This window comes from Musca domestica, unplaced genomic scaffold, assembly GCF_030504385.1.
Source record: "Musca domestica strain aabys unplaced genomic scaffold, Musca_domestica.polishedcontigs.V.1.1 9, whole genome shotgun sequence".
NCBI lineage: Eukaryota > Metazoa > Arthropoda > Insecta > Diptera > Muscidae > Musca > Musca domestica.
In genome coordinates this window covers 20,022,025-20,039,987 of record NW_026712435.1, presented here as the reverse complement: position 1 = coordinate 20,039,987, position 17,963 = coordinate 20,022,025, and the positions used below count along the sequence as shown (strand labels likewise).

Below are 17,963 nucleotides of genomic sequence, written 5' to 3'. Positions count from 1 at the left end.
TGAAGCTCTACTAAATACGCAAAATGTGTTAGAGTATTATAAAGTTGACTTTAGGACTTTCTTTACTTTACTGACTCATCGAAATAAACATTTTAGACCGTAAATATCTTTGGACCACATCCGTTTCAGGGGTGTTCGTCTGTCCGTCCGTCTGTCTGGCTGACTGGCTGGTACGCACTATAACTCTCGAATGTACTGTCCGATTTGATCCAAACTCGGTACATCGTAATATTATTGTCAAACTTAGATCGAGTTCGGAGATGGGTAATGTCGGTCCACTCTTTCTGGTTCCTCCCCCCACAAAAAGAAATAATTTTACTCATGGAACAAAAAAGAATCAACCAATTTTGTTCAAACCATACAAATTCTAATATTTGTATCAGTGCTAGGTCAGGTAATATTGGATCACTCCATCAAGTATCTCCTCCACAAAGGTTTAAAAATGTTAACGAACACAACTTTTATAAAAAAAACTCAATTGCCTTCAAATTTTGCACATTCTAATTTTCCTGACAAACCATATGGCCACAGAGGGTATATATCACTTGATAGAGCCAAAGCGTGACTCATCGAAATAAAAATTTTAGACCCTATTTCGCTTTGGACCACATCCGCTTCAGAACATTTGGAGTCGATCTAGAGATGTATATCCATCCGTTTGTCTGCCTGACTGGTGCGAACGATAACTATAGAAGGGAGTATCCGATTTGATCCAAACTGGGTGAATCTTAATATTTTTGTCAAACTTTGATCGAGTTCGGCGATGAGCAATATCGGTCCACTCCTTCTGATACCTCCCCCCACAAGGGGTCAAAATTTCGAATATTCATGAAGCTCATAAAACACGAAATTAACGTGCGATTCCATTCAAACTTGGTACATCTCAATGTTTCCACCAACTCAATATCTGCTATAAAGATAGTAGAGATCTCACTATTTCTTCGGGTAACTCCCCCATACAGGGTTCAAGATTTTGAAAAACAAAACGCCTAAAGAAAGCGAAACAAGTATATTACTATCTTCAAATTTTATACATACAAAAATTTTTTCTAAAGCAATATTTGTTATCATCAGGATCATAATTTCCAATACTTGCTATATCTAAAAAGAACTCTTAACCAGAAATCTGATATGAATATGTAATTTATCGGAATTTATGAGTTCGCAAAAAATTGGATATGAATGTTCGATTTCCTTCAAATTTTGCACATACCAATATTTTTATCTGTATTAGATGAATACTTCGGTCCGCTATATCTGTTACCTCACGTATATTTCCACATTTTCCAAAAAATTGCATATATATCAAATAAAGTATAGGAAGTAGTCGTATATAAGTATATCCGTATTAGGTCAGATACGAATTAGTCAATATTGGCCAACAGCTTCGGTATCTCCCACATAAAGAGTCAACAATTCGAATAATCATAACTCAAGGCTGGGGGTATACATCTGTCGGCAAGACCGACTGGTACTATTTTACATGTTAATTATAAGTCTTATCGAATTATTATTGTTTCGTAGCCTCTAACACCGTAATCGAGTTCCCGTATTCCTACCGAATTTTCACAGAAAAATAAAAAAAATAAATTTATTTATTTAAAAAAATTTATCATTCCTCCTTCCATTTCATCCTACTTAAATTAATTGCATGTTCTGCATAGACTTACAATGCAACACCCACACATGTGATCCTTTCAAAACACATAATTCCCCAAAAGTTCATGTTGTATTCTATTTCCCCCTATTACATAAATTTCGGATTTTTTTTTTTTTTCACTTTACATTTGAAAATTCTCTATAGAACATTAACAATTCAAATCTGGTGTTCTCCAAAAATTAGTTCAGGTCCCAAAATGGCTTGCTCGGCAAATTACTCGCCACAAGTCGTGAGCCCCTCAAGAGGGTGTCCTCGTTTAAATGCGAAGTGAGTTAGGTCCAATTAAAACCAAACCAGTCATTTGTTTAGTACTGTTGATCTTTCAAAGCACTCGCAGTTTGTGTAAAAAAAATATATACTCACGCGCATACTTTGTAATTATTCACCAAGGGCCTATTATTGTACATTACATTCATAAATGAGCTCAATTGTTGTGGTTGTTGTTCTTGTTGTTGCTGTGTGACAGTGTGAGCATTGTGTAGGGGCATGACATTTGCCTCCTCTTAATGTTTATGCTTCAGAGGAGTTTGTAATTTATGCTGAATATGTAAAGTGCTGTTGACTTTTTGCTATCATTATCTGAAGATCGTCGCATCCTTCATGGCCATGACATCTAACCCATAAGCGTTGTGTGAGAACACATACATACACAGTTTCGTTGAAAGAATATCATGTGCAGTGTGCAAATCTGTTATGAAAGAGAAACGTATGAAATTTAATTAAAAAGGAATTCAATAGAAACACAAAATCAAAATATTTCTGCAGAAATATTAAAACAATACAAAATCAAGCAGAGAAAAATCAATTCGTTGGTAATTTGAAAACAATAAAAAGATGTATAAAAAATTCTGAAAATTTTTAATATTGAGTTTTTCATTTTCTTGAAATAAAATTTCGTAAATATTTTTCCTACAATTTTAATTGTGTTCTTTTAATATTGTATTGTTTGGGGGAGTTAAAAACAATGTATTCATTGTCAATTTAAAGGTTAGATATTGTCAGTGTTACGTTTCTCTATTCAAACAATTCGCATCGACCAATATTTTTCAGGAAACTGCGTAAGCTCGAAGAACTTTCCATGCGTTTAATGCATACAGGGTGAGATGAAAAAACTGTAATCAACTTAAGACTGCTGTCATTTCTAAGCCACTCGTCCGACAGCTGTTAAAATTATTCCAGTGACAGCACATCATATTGTTTACAATCGTAAAAAAGCATTTTGGTGAGAATTTTCCCGAAAAAAAAAAGATATTCGTGATGGAATTCAAGCGTGATAGTGTGTTTTTTTTATATTTGGCTGGAAAACGACAAGTGGCTATCGTTAGAGCACTCCAGCATTTAAATGTGAATAAATCTTTTGTGTCTAGTTCCATCGCTCGTTAACGTGATATTGGTAGCGTAGCTCGACGTCAAGGAAGTGGGCGGTAGAAAACAACAAAATCAGCAGAAATGGTTGGAAAAATAAAGGAGCGACTTTATCGAAACCCGCGTCGCTGTGGCCGAAAAATGACTCGAAGAAATCGCAAAAGCATTGAAATTCCAAAAAGTGAAAAAGTGAAAAGTCAAAAGAGCTAAAGAGTTGCTTCGCTTGGTCGAAAGTGTTGAACTGTCGAATTCGGTTTTCTCCGATGAGAAAACATTCGTTGTACAGCAGTTAGTAAACAAACAAAATGATCGTGTTTACTTGCCAAAGAGGTCAGCTGAAAATGTGCACCTTCGGTTGGCCACCAGAACTCAAGCGCCAGCCATGGTGATGGTGTGGGCCGCCATAAAAGCCGATGGTCGCTCTCCGCTCGTAGCAATCGACCGTGGCATCAGAATAAATGACGAATATTATAGTGAACATATTCTGGAGGGTGTATTAAATCCTTGGGCATGCAAACATTTTGGCCACAGACCTTGGATATTCCAACATGACTCTGCACCATCGCACTCAGCACGCGCCACCAAAGAATGGTTAAAAAATGAGGTTCCTCGCTTCATTTCCAGCGCAAAATGGCCACCAAAATCTCCGGCTACCAATCCGTTGGACTATTATGTCTGAAGTATTTTGGAAAGCAAGGTAGGCACTAAAAAATACCAAAGTGGCGATCACCTCAAGCAAGCGCTTCGCCGGGAATGGGCCAAAATACCGTAGAGCAATAATCGGGCATCGTGTGCCGTTTGAAGGCTATAATTCGTGCCAAAGTTGACCAAATCGAACAAATCCTAAAGTCCATCCGACTTTATGATACCCTACACCACTTTGCTAATTTAGTTGAGCTCCACTAATTAAAAGTTTTTATGGAAGAATTCAATCATACACGCTATGATTATAATTATAATTTAAAATTCAAAGGACTAAATATGCCGAAGCATTTGTATCTTTTAAATTCGGATTTGTATTGCCCATTTGGTGCACAATTAATTTGAGATCGGTTAAAGATATATATGGGAGCTATATTCAAATCTGAACCGATCTCGATATATTTCCCTGAATATCGTTGTTACGGAGTGCATATTACGGTTGTGGGTAACAAATACAATAATTCGAATGAACAATATATATGCGAGCTATAACTATATCTGAACCGATCTTCACCAAATTTGGCATACTACCTTCTAGACTCAATTCGGTCGTATGTGCTAAATTCCATCTCATTTGAACAAATATTAGACGTTTGGTGCACAATAAATGGTAAATCGGACGAAGTTATATATGGGAGCTATATCCAAATCTGAACCGATCTTGATAAAATTTAGCAAAGGTATTTCTGAGCTGCATTTGATATATTTACCCAAATATTGTTGTTACAGAGTGCATATTACGGCTGCGGAGGACAAATATAAAAAATCGGATGAACAATATATATGGGTGCTATAGCTATATCTGAACCGATTTCGATAAAATTTGGCATACTTATTTTCAGGCCTAATTTGGTTGTATGTGCAATATTCCATACTATTCGGGTTGATATTACACGTTTGGTGCACAATAAAAGGCAAATCGGACGAAGATATATATGGGAGCTATATCTAAATATTTACCGATTATCTCCAATTTCAATAGGGTTCGTCCTTGGGCCAAACAAATGTTGTTTGCAAAGTTTCATCTCAATCGGATAATAAATGCGACCTGCATTTTGTTCACAAGAATACATGGACAGACGGACGGACGGACAGACGGACTGACATGCATAAATCAACTCAGAAAGTGATTCTCTGCAGATCATCAAAAGGAACTATGGGCAAAGACCTAAAATGGTAAAGACTAGACAAAATGCATTTTGAGCAGATGGTTTGTGTCTATACTATCTGGAATAACAGCTCATGACAGGACCATGTTAATATAACAACCACATTTATCGAAAAAAATGACAAATAAAAGTTCGAAAAATCCATAAATAGGATTTCAAAATTCTATTCCTTAGAGTTTCCCAATTAATTACATATTGCCTAAGCGGTTTAAATCGCTTAACATTGCTAACTATGTTGTTATGATATCAGAGGTATTTTCACAGGGTTGCCATATTTTGACTCTGTCTTGTCCCATCTTTATGCTTCTATGTCTTTGCTATGGGTCTATCTCGTTTCCTTTTGCCTGTTACAAACAAATGCACAAAGACATAATACGCTGACCACCTTGTGGTGTAGGGTATAAAAAAAATGTAAAAATTATGGCGTTTTACTTTATTGCAGTTATTTTTTCATCTGACCCTGTATATGACAGAAAAAGCAATGATGAAAAATTTGGTAACTATAGATTTAAGGTATTTAAAAAAATGAATTTAAAAAATAAAAAATTTAACAACTTCAGAGTTAAATAAATATTTTTTCGTGTTTAAGTTTACCTAAGGTTAAAGAACATTTAAACACGTTAATTTTTATATTTTTATTGTTATTATTTCATAAATATATATATTATTTCTTATGATTTTCATTATATTATTTTAATTAATATTCATTTTATTTATTTTATTTTTGTTTTCTTCTTTTTGTTTTATTTAGACACTTTAGATACCGAACAGAATGACATGATGCAACAATTCTACAACGATGACTCATTTTTTATAACACACGATCGTATATATCAGTCGGGAGATGATGAATTCGCCGGAATGTTTGGACCACTACAAACTGTTGCCGGTTGGTTTAAAATGTTTTGTTTTAAAATGTTAACTAATCAATTTTTATTTGCAACCTAACAATGTCTTAACAATCGCTTTAGCATTTGAAACAAATGTAATTTAAAGCATTAACATTATTGTGGAACACATATCAATTAGGTGTTATGGAGGTTGGATAATATATTTAGAATCTTGCACATTCGAAATATATTTTGCTGATTTCCTTGCATGACGAAGTAGGTTTGGAACTACTTTTCTTCAAGAGTAAATTACTTAATTTTTTTTAATAAAAAAACCAGTAAAGAAAGTCTTAAAGTCGGGCGGGCCGACTTTATGATACCCTACACAACTTTGTTAATTTAGTAGAGCTCCGCATAACAATTTAAAATTTTATGGGAGAATTCCATCATACACGCTATGATTATAATTATAATTTAAAGTTCAAAGGACTTAATATGCCAATGCATTTGTATCTTTTAAATTCGGACTTGTATTGCCCATTTGGTGCACAATTAATTTGAGATCGGTTAAAGATATATATGGGAGCTATATCCAAATCGGAACCGATCTCGATAAAATTTGGCAAAGATATTTCTGAGCTGTATTTGATATATTTCCCTAAATATCGTTGTTACGGAGTGCATATTACGGATGTGGATAACAAATATAACAAATCGGATGAACAGTATTTATGGGAGCTATAGCTATATCTGAACCGATCTTCACCAAATTTGACATACTAGCTTCTAGACTCAATTTCCATCCAATTTGGACACATATTTGACGTTTGGTGCACAATAAAAAGTAAATTGGACGAAGTTATATATGGGGGCTGTATACAAATCTGAACCGATCTCGATAAAACTTTGCAAATGTATTTCTGAGCTGTATTTGATATATTTCCCCAAATATTGTTGTTACAGAGTGCATATTACGGCTGCGGAGGACAAAAATAACAAATCGGATGAACAATATATATGGGAGCTATATCTATATCTGAGCCGATTTCGATCAAATTTGGCATACTTATTTTCAGGCTTAATTTGTTGGATATGTAAAATTCCGTAATATTCGAGCTGATATTACACGTTTGGTGCACAATAAAAGGCAAATCGGACGAAGATATATATGGGTGCTATATCTAAATTTTGATCGATTATCTCCAATTTCAATTGGATTCGTGCATGGGACAAACAAATTAGTTGTGCCAAATTTCATTTGGATAGGGCAATAAATGCGAACTGTACTTTGTTTACAAAAATACATGGACAGACAGACGGACGGACGGACATTCATAAATCGACTAAGAATGTGATTCTATGAAGATCATCAAAGGGAACTTGTGGTGTAGGGTATACAAATTAGAGCATGTCGACTATATGATTTAAAAAGGGGTTTATTTGTAGTAAAAATAGATTTTTTAATGCTTCACGGATATTATAATTCGTCAAGCTCAAACCAGGTCAAAAATCTAGTTAGAAATATAAGCTTCCTGTTACAGAATTTTAAGTAAGTTTCCAAGAAAGTATATTGTTGTTGAGATCTATTATTATACACCATAATGTGCAACAGGTTTTTGTTGAGTTAAAAATTCTTTTTGGACATAAATGCCAAAAATTGTAATTTTTCAATTTCCTTTAGATGATAGGAAAGCGATTTAACATTTTATCGCTGGTGCTGTTTATTTCATATCCCAAGTTAAAATCGAAAGATAAGACTTATTGTAGAACTTTTATTACGAAGTAGCAAACTAGTCTTTTTCATTCTTATCCACTTTTTATTTCTAAAAAAATATGAGAAAGTTCAAGGTTCTCAATAGATCTTAATTAATTAAAACACACAATATGAAGCAACAAAGATTTTTAACACATGTCGTATTTAGGATAACATTTGCTTAATTAAAATGACAACTCTAAACACACATATATTCCAACATTTTAATGTTCATGTAAAACGTTTGCCTACATGCCTAGAAAAGCTGTAATAGGAGGGAATGTTAATGCCCAGTTCTCAAAGTCACTCGAAAATGAAAACGAAACGAAGGCAGTCAACCGGGTTTCTTCAACCTGGTAGTTTTCTTTTCGAATACCATACAATATTTCATGATGATATACTAGGTAGGATTGATTTTAAAATTAAAATAAAAAAAATCAATTCAAAATGTAGTAAATTCGGCCGAACTTTTAACACCCTACACCATTTGGAATAAATTTTATATTATATTGAAACCTATAAGACGACGTGTACGTGTATATGCAATTTTTGTCATAGTCTATTACGATATTCAAATTCGAAACTTGAAATAAATTCGGTGAACAATTTCTCTAAAATCATCAAAATACCGAAAATAGGGATGTACCGTTATATGGAGGCTATATAAATACATGAATGCATAGGTATTTTTCTATTACCGACTTTAGTACCCATTAAGAACTTCTAATACGAAATTTTTTTCGTTCGAGAGACAGACTTACGGACACCGCTAAATCGATATAGAATGTTATGCTGATCAGGAATATTGTGGGTTCTAAAATGCGAGGTGTTACAAAAAAAAAATGACGGATAGTATATAAAATAAGGTAAGAAGCAGTTAAGTTAGGTCGGAACGGGCTTTTTATAACCTCCAAAATTTGGGAACTAGCTCATGTAAAAACAATTCTGTAATTGCCGAAATTCTGGTACTCGTGGGAGATGCGTCACTCTGTTAATAGAAACATCCAATCCAAATTTCAAACAATTCTGTAAAAAAGTTGGCTACAATCATCAAATTACCGAGTATCAGAAGGACTATAGAATAACATTGACTTATATAGAAATTGTTCAATATAAGCAGAAGAATCCATTACGGAATCCATAAACAGAATTTTAAATAATTCCATTAGAAAATGTGGTATAAATCGTGAAAATACCGAATATGGAGAAGTACCTTTATATGGGGGCAATAGGAAAACGTGGACCTATATAGACAGTGTTCTGCTACAGCATACATATTCCAATATGAACTTAAAATATCGAATTTTAAGCTATTCCTCTAGAAACTGAGCCCAAAATTCATCAAAAAACCGAATATGGTAAGGTACAATTATATGGACGCTATAGCAAAACGTGGACCTATATAGGCAATGTTCTGCCACAAAATATAGACATATAATGAGCTCTAGAAACCAAATTTTAAAATATTCCCAAAGTGTAGCTAAAATTCAAATTCCGAATATCGGGAGGTACAATTATATCGGGGCTATAGAAAAACTAGTGTATAAATTTTTCAATATAAACAGAAGAACCCATTGCGGAATCCAAATACTGAATTTTAAGTTATTCCGCTATCACATCTGAATAATGTTTTATTCCCTGGAATTTCGTATTTGAAGTTCGAAAAGAATACTACAGCTCGTGACAGAAAATTGCCTATGCAGATCAACGTCTTGGTATATGTGTCATTTAACTGTACCTCCCAATATTCGGAATTTTAATGATTTTAGCGATATTATTCACCGGAATTGTTTCAATTTTCGTATTTGAAGTTCGATTTCATTAGAGTGGTATTTTTCGATGCATTTTTTCAAGTTCCAGATGATATCGAGATCGGTTTAGATTTGAATATATATCCATATATGGATTTACTTGCTTGCTATTTAAAGTTCATTGACTACCAAGTGGTTAATACAAGCCCAAATTGAATGGAATTCATCCCTCTCACACATGTAAAATGCTCTCCACAAAAACGATATTTTATACCAACTATCAGATATACCTCTGCTTGAATTTATAGAGATCGGTCCAGAATTAGATATAGCTTCCATATATATCTTTATCCCGTTTCATGTTTATTGTGCCAAAAAGTGTGATATCCGCTTAAATAACATGCATTTTGATGCATATCGGTTCGGACACAAATGCCAACGTCAAATTCAGTAGAAATCGCTGCAGAGGAGCATACACCTCCTATATATTAGTTCCTTCCGCCTTTAAATCATAGCAGTTTCATAGGGATAATACGCATTCTAAAACGCCCATAGTTGGTAGAATTTAATTCTTATATATGAAATAAAACTTTTATTTGTTATGGGTAGCTCTTCTAAATACAGGGTTGCCCATATTCGACGGACCCATCTGGCAACGCCATAACTTTTGACAGAGATGTCACATCGCTTAATGACATACCGCGTTTGAAGCGTCAGTCCAAGCAGATTTTTACCATGAACCAATACACGCCACGCGAAATAGTTAAAATTTACATTCAACAGAAGAAGTCAATTGTGAAAACTCAACGTGCTTTTAAAACATTAAAAAATGTGAGAAGTGCGCCTTCTAAGAATACCATTAACCGTTTATACGAAAAATTTTCGACTGGTAAGGCTCTTTCTAATCCGAAGAGGCCATATAAAAGTCGACCAAGGCGATCGGCCGAGAATATCGCTGCCGTACGAGCCACTGTTGAGAGGTCCCCAAGAACATCCCAAAAACGCCGTTCTCAGCAGTTGGGCATGGCTCGGTCCAGTTTACAACGGATTATTCGCATTGATTTACATTTGTTCCCGTACAAAATTCAATGGACGCAAAGAATGTTGCCTGCGGACGAGCCACAAACATGGGTCCGTCGAATATGGGCAACCCTGTATGCAAAGTGGTGTAGGGTATTATATAGTTTGCCCAGCCTGATTTAAGCCGCCCTGGTTATATTTTCGATTATTTTTGTTAAGAATATAAAATTAAATGCTGATTCATGTTTTATATTGTATCGCTAAGGTTAATCACAAAGGACTCATCTAACAAAAGATATGTATGTAATCTTATCTGCGATATTCAAATCAACTTTACATTTAAATGTATAAAATCAAAAAATATTGCCATTTTATTTGGACTTTTTGCCATGTGCCATTTAAATATCCCTTATCTAGGCTACGAATGCGGTGTTCAAGACCAAAGGGTATTTACATATGGTCGATAATGTGTTTTTAATGACTTATTTCTGCGCTCGCTGCCCTTTGTAAATGTCGCTTTTTACTATTTTTGGCTAACCTAGATATCTACGAGCTCTGCTTTACAAAAACTCTATTCTATTTAAAATACGTTTGTGTCCTGTTTAATGTGTAAAATTAATTATGGATTAAGTGACTGGTGTGCTATTCAGATAAAAATGTATTTAGATGCGAGGATAAAGATGCTAATATTATAGAAAAATGGCGCATGCAAATTATGTAATACGAAAACAAAACATACTAATTTTAACAACAACCTCCCCGAGAGGGGGTCTCCCGTTATTTCCATTATAATATGAAACAAAATTTCGCAGAAAACTCCAATTAATTAAGCTTAGATGAAATAATGCTTTCGCAATCAAATTTCTATAAATATTTGTTCATTTTAAATGAATTGTATCCAAATCACAGATATTTGACTTAATTGTGTTATGGACCACAAAAATGCCGAAATGCACACACACACACATACACATATATATCAAATTTTGACCAAAACTTCATAATGAGAGTAATTCATCGATGATAACAAGTTTATGTTTTATGGCTAACCAGGTATTAGATTTTTACATTTCATTGGAACCATGTTATTTGTTTTGGTTTATTTGTTACGAATGTAAATATTTGGTTTTGTAACACGTCAATACCTCGGCACGCAAATCAAATTGTACATTTTACATAAAAACAATATTTGTCCAATTTGGTTAATAGTATCACAACAAAAACCCAATGTTTATAACTTCACAATATAATTAAGTGAAATAAAAACAAGTGAGCAAATTCTATAGTCGTGCGGGGCCGACCATGTGATACACTACAAAATATTAGAAGCCCCCTTATGTTCAAATCCATTTTAAAAGATTACGCTTTTGAAATTATGTGACGGACCACTTACCCTTAGCATTCTGAAAAGGACATTTGCCCAATATTGACGTACTCCGTCATGCTGTTAGTTGTTGTGGTCCATTTTACAGCTAAATATAATCCAAGGGTCATCCAAAATGCTAGAATTCTTCCCTGTCCATAACTCTCTTCTCAGGCATGTCGATTGGCTTCTATTATGTAATCAGGAATTTTTTTCTGTTTTTGGTTCATTGAACCCCTCAATAATTTTCGATCACCTCCAAAAGCAAGAGACCCCTCAGTATCTCCAAATTTAGACTCATCTACAATATTTGGCCATATTCGTCAACGAAATCAGCATAAAAAAGCCAGAAGTTCGCCTTTTGCGTATTTCGGATATCGCCTGTAAGTAATGTTGGTAGTAGTGGTCCATTCTACCCGCTGTCCTAACTCTAACTTCATGCAAGTTTTCGTGTCTTTTGGTTTCTTTTTGTGACCTATAAACGGAACAAAATCAGGAACATTTGTAGTTGTTGGTCCATTTCAACCCCTCAATATATTGCGGACATCTTTGAAAACAATAGCCCTAGCCCTTCTGAGGGTAGGACCCTTGTGATTATTTTTGTGAGGATCGGACGATAATTGCAATTTGTATATAATAAACCCAACCTGTGTTGTAAGGTGAAAAAATGTTACAAAACATTCACTTCAATATTATAAGTCAAATTGAAAAAATCGCATGCGATAAAAAATGTGAAAAAATAAAAATATGTCACAAAATACTACAAAATCTATATTAACATCATTATTGGCATCTAAACTGACAAAATTTGTTCAAATCGGTGCAGCTATTCTTGAGATATAAGCATTCTAGCTTACATCCCTTCCTTTGTATATACACATTTTATATATTTCGCTACATATATCAGATACATTTACTATCGGCATCCACGTAACGGTCAGAGTTGGATTAAAAATATACGCGGTTTAATGAGAAAGTTGACTTTTATTAACAAAAATGTCATGGTCTATTTCACCCACTAGATATTACCCGATGACCATCAAAATTGGAAGGCGTCTGCCCAGCCCTAAGCTCAAGCCCCATGCTATTGGTCTATAATTGCGACCTGTAAAGCAACTGCAAAATCAGGAATTTTTTCAGTTTTTGGTCCATTTAAATATTATGCGATCATCTCTAATAGAAATAGGGTTCTATTCTGATCTTAACCCCAACTCCATTTTCAATTTCGTGACGATCGGGCCACAATTTCGACCTGTAGAGTGATTACAAATTAACATGGACAGACGGACAGACGGACGGACGGACATACATAGCTAGATCGACTCAGCTCGGCGAGATAGGAAGAACCATATATACTCTCCTATGTGGGAAACCAATATTTCGAGGTGTTACATAATTTTTGGCCCAATCAAACTTATAATACCCCTAACACATAGTGTTGTAGGGTATAATGAAAAGGAATTGTACTAAGGTGGGTCGACGAGGTCAGAAATTCATTTCGAAACAATTAAGAGGGCCCAACCGGGGAAAAACATCAGGATTTTTCTTAGGTACTTTTTGGTGCGCATAAAAATTTTCTGTCGCATATAAATTTAGGACCAAGCAATTCCGTTGTGTGTTCATTTTGACTAATTACTCAAAATTGTTTTTTTTTTTTTTAAATCTGCCACATAGTTATATACTTGTTTTTTGTAACACGGAGACGGAAGCGAGATAGGTCCATAGTTACTTTTGAGGACCTTCATAGAATTATTTTCTGAGTCGATTTAACTGACATGCCTCTGTCCGTGAAAATTGGTTCAAATTTAGATATAGCTCCCATATATATCTTCAAGCGATTAATTGTGTACCGAAATGGCCAATATGAGTCCTAAATTTTGACACATCCGATCGAAATTAATCTAGAAGTCTAGAATACCTCTGTCAAATTTTATCCAGATCGGATCAGATTTGGATATAGCTCCCATAGATATATTTATCCGATATCAGGTTTATTATGCACCAAATATCTAATATCAGCCCAAATGAACTGAATCTCGGAAAGTACTTAAAATTTGGTGAACATCGGTTCAGATGTATTTATAACTCCCATATATAGTTTTCTTCGATTTGGTGTTTTAAGTCCCTTACATGCGAAATATGCACTCCACAAAAATAATATTTAATACCAGAAATACCTTTGTCAAATTTTATCGTGATTTTATCCGAGTTCAGGTTTATTATGCACCAAATGGCTAATATCAGTCCAAATGGACTGACTTTTGGCGTAATATGCACTCCACAACAATAATTTTTGGTAAAAGAAATCAAATACAGCTCAGAAATAAGTCCTGATCGGTTCAGATTTGGTGTAGCTCCCATATATATATCTTTATCCGATTGTTGTTGCAAAATGGTCAGGCTTATCCCTTTATTGTTGTTTTTATAAAAACAACGTTTGTTTATTAGTGGAGAACGATGGTAATGTTTACCAGGGGGTAAGGCAGGGAATACCTAGGTTTCGGAAAGAGCCACCAATCCTCATCAGTTCCCTTGTTTTTGTCTGGAATATTCTCCCCAGAAGTTATTTTAAAAATAACTTCTATGACAAAAAACATTTTTTACCCAAGTGACGAGATCGTAAGCTCAATAGAAGAGGAACCAAAGAATTATATAAAACTAAAATTCTTTTGGAAAGTCTTCTAAATCTTACAACCGCACTTATAAACATTTACATCTTTCTCCACTTGTTATGCTTTCGTTCAACCTGAACGAAGTAGCATAACCATGTAAGTTGGTTTTGTCTGTTACAACAAAAACCCCTTCGTCGACCGTGCCTTGTCTATAAATAAAACAGTGTGGCTTGTTTGTTCGGGATACCGTAGTATTTTGTTGTTGCAAAATGGTCAGGCTTATCCCTTTATTGTTGTTTTTATAAAAACAACGTTTGTTTATTAGTGGAGAACGATGGTAATGTTTACCAGGGGGTAAGGCAGGGAATACCTAGGTTTCGGATTTCGATTTCAAGTTTTTCAAGTGGCTAATATCATACCAAATGGACTGAATTTTGGCACTTAAAACAGAATTCGGCCTGAAAGCAAGTGCTCCCATATATATGTTTCATCCGATTTATTTTTAAAGTCTGTCACATGCGGAATATGCAGTCCTCAACAATGATATTTGATACCGAGAATCAGATACTGCTCGAAAATACCTCTGCCAAATTTTATCGAGATCGGTTTAGATTTCTATATACCCTCGATATACATCTTGATCCATATTTTTAATATCAACCCAAATTGGATTGATTTTTTCATATTCAACCGAATTTTTCCATTTGGTGACACTTGGTCTAGTATTTCTGTAGCTCCAATAGATTGATTGATTGATGATTGGACCAAAAATTATGTAACACCTCGAAATATTGGTTTCCCACATAGGAAAGTGTATACAGATCTTCTTATCACGCCAAGGTGAGTCGATCTATGTATGTATGTCCGTCCGACTGTCCGTCTGTCTGTCCATGTCAATTTATGAACCAATAGGCCACAATTATGAACCAATCGACACGGAATTTTACATGGAGTTAGAGTTAAGAACTATAGGAGCCATCGGACAGTATTTAGTGGGTAAAATAGAACCTTACTTTTATGTAAGAAAATAGGAAAATTTCCACTAAACCGCGAATATTTTTAATCCCGTTCAAATCACATATACATTAAAAAGTCACTTCTGACCATTAGAGCGATTCCGATAGCCAAGAAATCGGATATATAGCAAAATAAAAGAAAAGAATAGATCTTATTTATTTTATAGATATTATTTATTTTGCTTATAAGTCGAGAATCAATTTTCACAATTCTTATCAATTCGGAATGGTCTCTTGCCAGAAAAGGATGAAATTGTAGAAAATCGCAGAAAATGTACCAATAAAAAAGTGAATATCTTTGGTTCCATTCCTTTTTTTTTAATTTTTGTCATATTTTTTATCGTATGCGATTTTTTTCAATTTGATTACAATTCTGAATTTTTAATTTTCTAAATTTTTACACTCCCCTATACTACGTTTTGAGGGTATTATATGCATGTCACAATTATCGTATGATCCTCACAAAATTTTGCATGGGGGTAGGGTTAGGGTCAGAATTAAAGCCTATTGTTCTTAGGATGTACGTTTAGGGGTTCAAATTTTAAATTAAGTTTTTTTTTTAATTTTCTAGGCCATAATTGAAGATTAACCATTGGATTGTATTTAACTGTAAAATGGAAGAAAACATTCGTGTAAAATTGTTGAACTTAAAATTTAGACCTCCCTGAAGCCGTAATACTAATTCAATCGCGATAATAGTTGGCATGATTTATTTTACAGAAGTGCCCAATATATACATATGCTTGATTAGGGAAGCTCTACTTAATTTGCATGGTGGTGCTGTACACCATACAGTCGTCCCAGCCAACGTTTACCCTTTCCGCATGAGTTAAGGAACGACATTTTATTTCTTTTTACGAGTGTTAAGAGTAATTAATTTGAAATATTTCGTAAACGTCTAAAATATATTATTTCGGGCATAAGTTCAAATTATTGGACGAATTTACACGAGTTCACCCTAAATGCCTTTGCTCCTGTATCTAAATAGACAAGATATGACATATGCCCGAAAAATCCTCTTACGTATTTGGGTCTTAATTGCTTATGTAGTTCATTTGGTTACCATTTTTTTGGTAGGCATTGATTAATTTTAAAAATGGACAAATAATCACATTTAAATGTTATGAACTTATCTTTTTTGTTGTCTAAAAACAGTTATTAGCCTTTATTTAACAGATTATTTGACAAAAATACTAAAAGGTCAAACACAAGTTATTCTATTTAAAATATGTTGGCCTATGTCCTATTAAGTAATACTTCCTGTATGGCCCTGTATTGACCTATGACTGGCACTAACCGCCAGCCAACAATTAGCCTTTTCTATTGGTGAATGTAAATGTGTAATGTTGTACCACTTGTAAACAGTAATAAAGTACAGCTATATTATAGAAGAAAAAATATAACAACAACAATAATAATAACAATAAAACTTAACTGTGCTAAGCTAATTACCGACCATGTTGTATTATTTGTTGTTCAGGAAATACGTTCGTTTCAAGATTAGCATGTGATAATTCGCTTATAATGTTGTTGCTGCAGTAAATATTTCAGGCGATAAACTATTTTCGTCTATGGAAAAGAATAATTAACATAGATTGGGGAAATGGAACAATGGAGGAGCATGAGATCTTAGATTACGAATTTAAAAACTAAATTTTTATGGGGCATTTTCATTAGTGCCATATGAAGACCCTTGAAAGAAAAAATGGAAAATTATTAATAATCAAAAGAAAAGCAGCTACATACGGCTGGGCCGAACTCTTATTACCCTCCACAGAGGAAATTTGAAAATTTTCCAAAAAAAAAAAAAAAAACAGTAAGGAAAGGTCAAAAGTCGGACGGGTGATACCCTACACCACTACGCATATTTAATGGAGCTCTCAAAACAACACTATATTTGGGCTGATATTAGCCATTATTTTTACAATAAACCTCAAATCGGATTAAGGATATATATAGGAGCTATATCCAAATCTGAACCGATCTTGACAAAATTTGGCAGTGGTACTTCTGAGCTTTATATGGTACTAAATTTCATTGTTGTCGAATGCATATTACGAATTTGAGGGAATTAAACAACGAATCGGATCAAACATATTTATGGAAGCTATAGCTATATCTGAACCGATTTCTTCTGGACTGAATTCGCTCAGATATGACAAAATTCAAATCATTTGGACAGATATTGGTTATATGGCGCACAATTAACTCGAAATTGGTGCACTGGTTTAATTGCAACCAGTAAAGAAAGTCTTAAAGTCGGGCGGAGCCGACTTTATGATACTCTACACAACTTTGCTAATTTAGTAGAGCTGCGCATAACAATTAAAAGTTTTTATGGGAGAATTCAATCATACACGCTATGAATATATTTATATATTTTCAAAGGACTAAATATGCCGAAGCATTAGTATCTTTTAAATTCGGTCTTGTATTGCCCATTTGGTGCAAAATTAATATGAAATCGGATAAAGATATATATGTGAGCTATATCCAAATCGGAACCGATCTCGATAAAATTGAATATCGTTGTTACGGAGTGCATATTACGACTGTGGGTAACAAATATGACAAATCGGATGAACAGTATATATGGGAGCTATTGCTATATCTGAACCGATCTTAACCAAATTTGACATACTAGCTTCAAGACTCAATTCGGTCGTAAGTGCCAAATTCATCGAATTTGGGCAAATATTAGACGTTTGGTGCACAATCAAAG

At 34.2% G+C, this 17,963-nt stretch overlaps 1 protein-coding gene across 2 annotated transcripts in view; it reads left to right on the top strand.

Annotated features, from left to right (window-relative positions):
• Nucleotides 1-17,963, top strand: part of LOC101890509 (uncharacterized) — a 439,481-nt gene that overhangs the window by 382,734 nt on the left and 38,784 nt on the right. The window contains exon 4 of one of the 2 annotated variants that reach the window (XM_059131522.1): nt 5,648-5,785. The exons of the other annotated variant lie outside the window; for it this stretch is intronic. Coding sequence (XP_058987505.1) covers nt 5,648-5,785 — 138 coding nt within the window. The remainder of the gene's footprint in view (nt 1-5,647; nt 5,786-17,963) is intronic. 2 annotated transcript variants of the gene reach the window in all.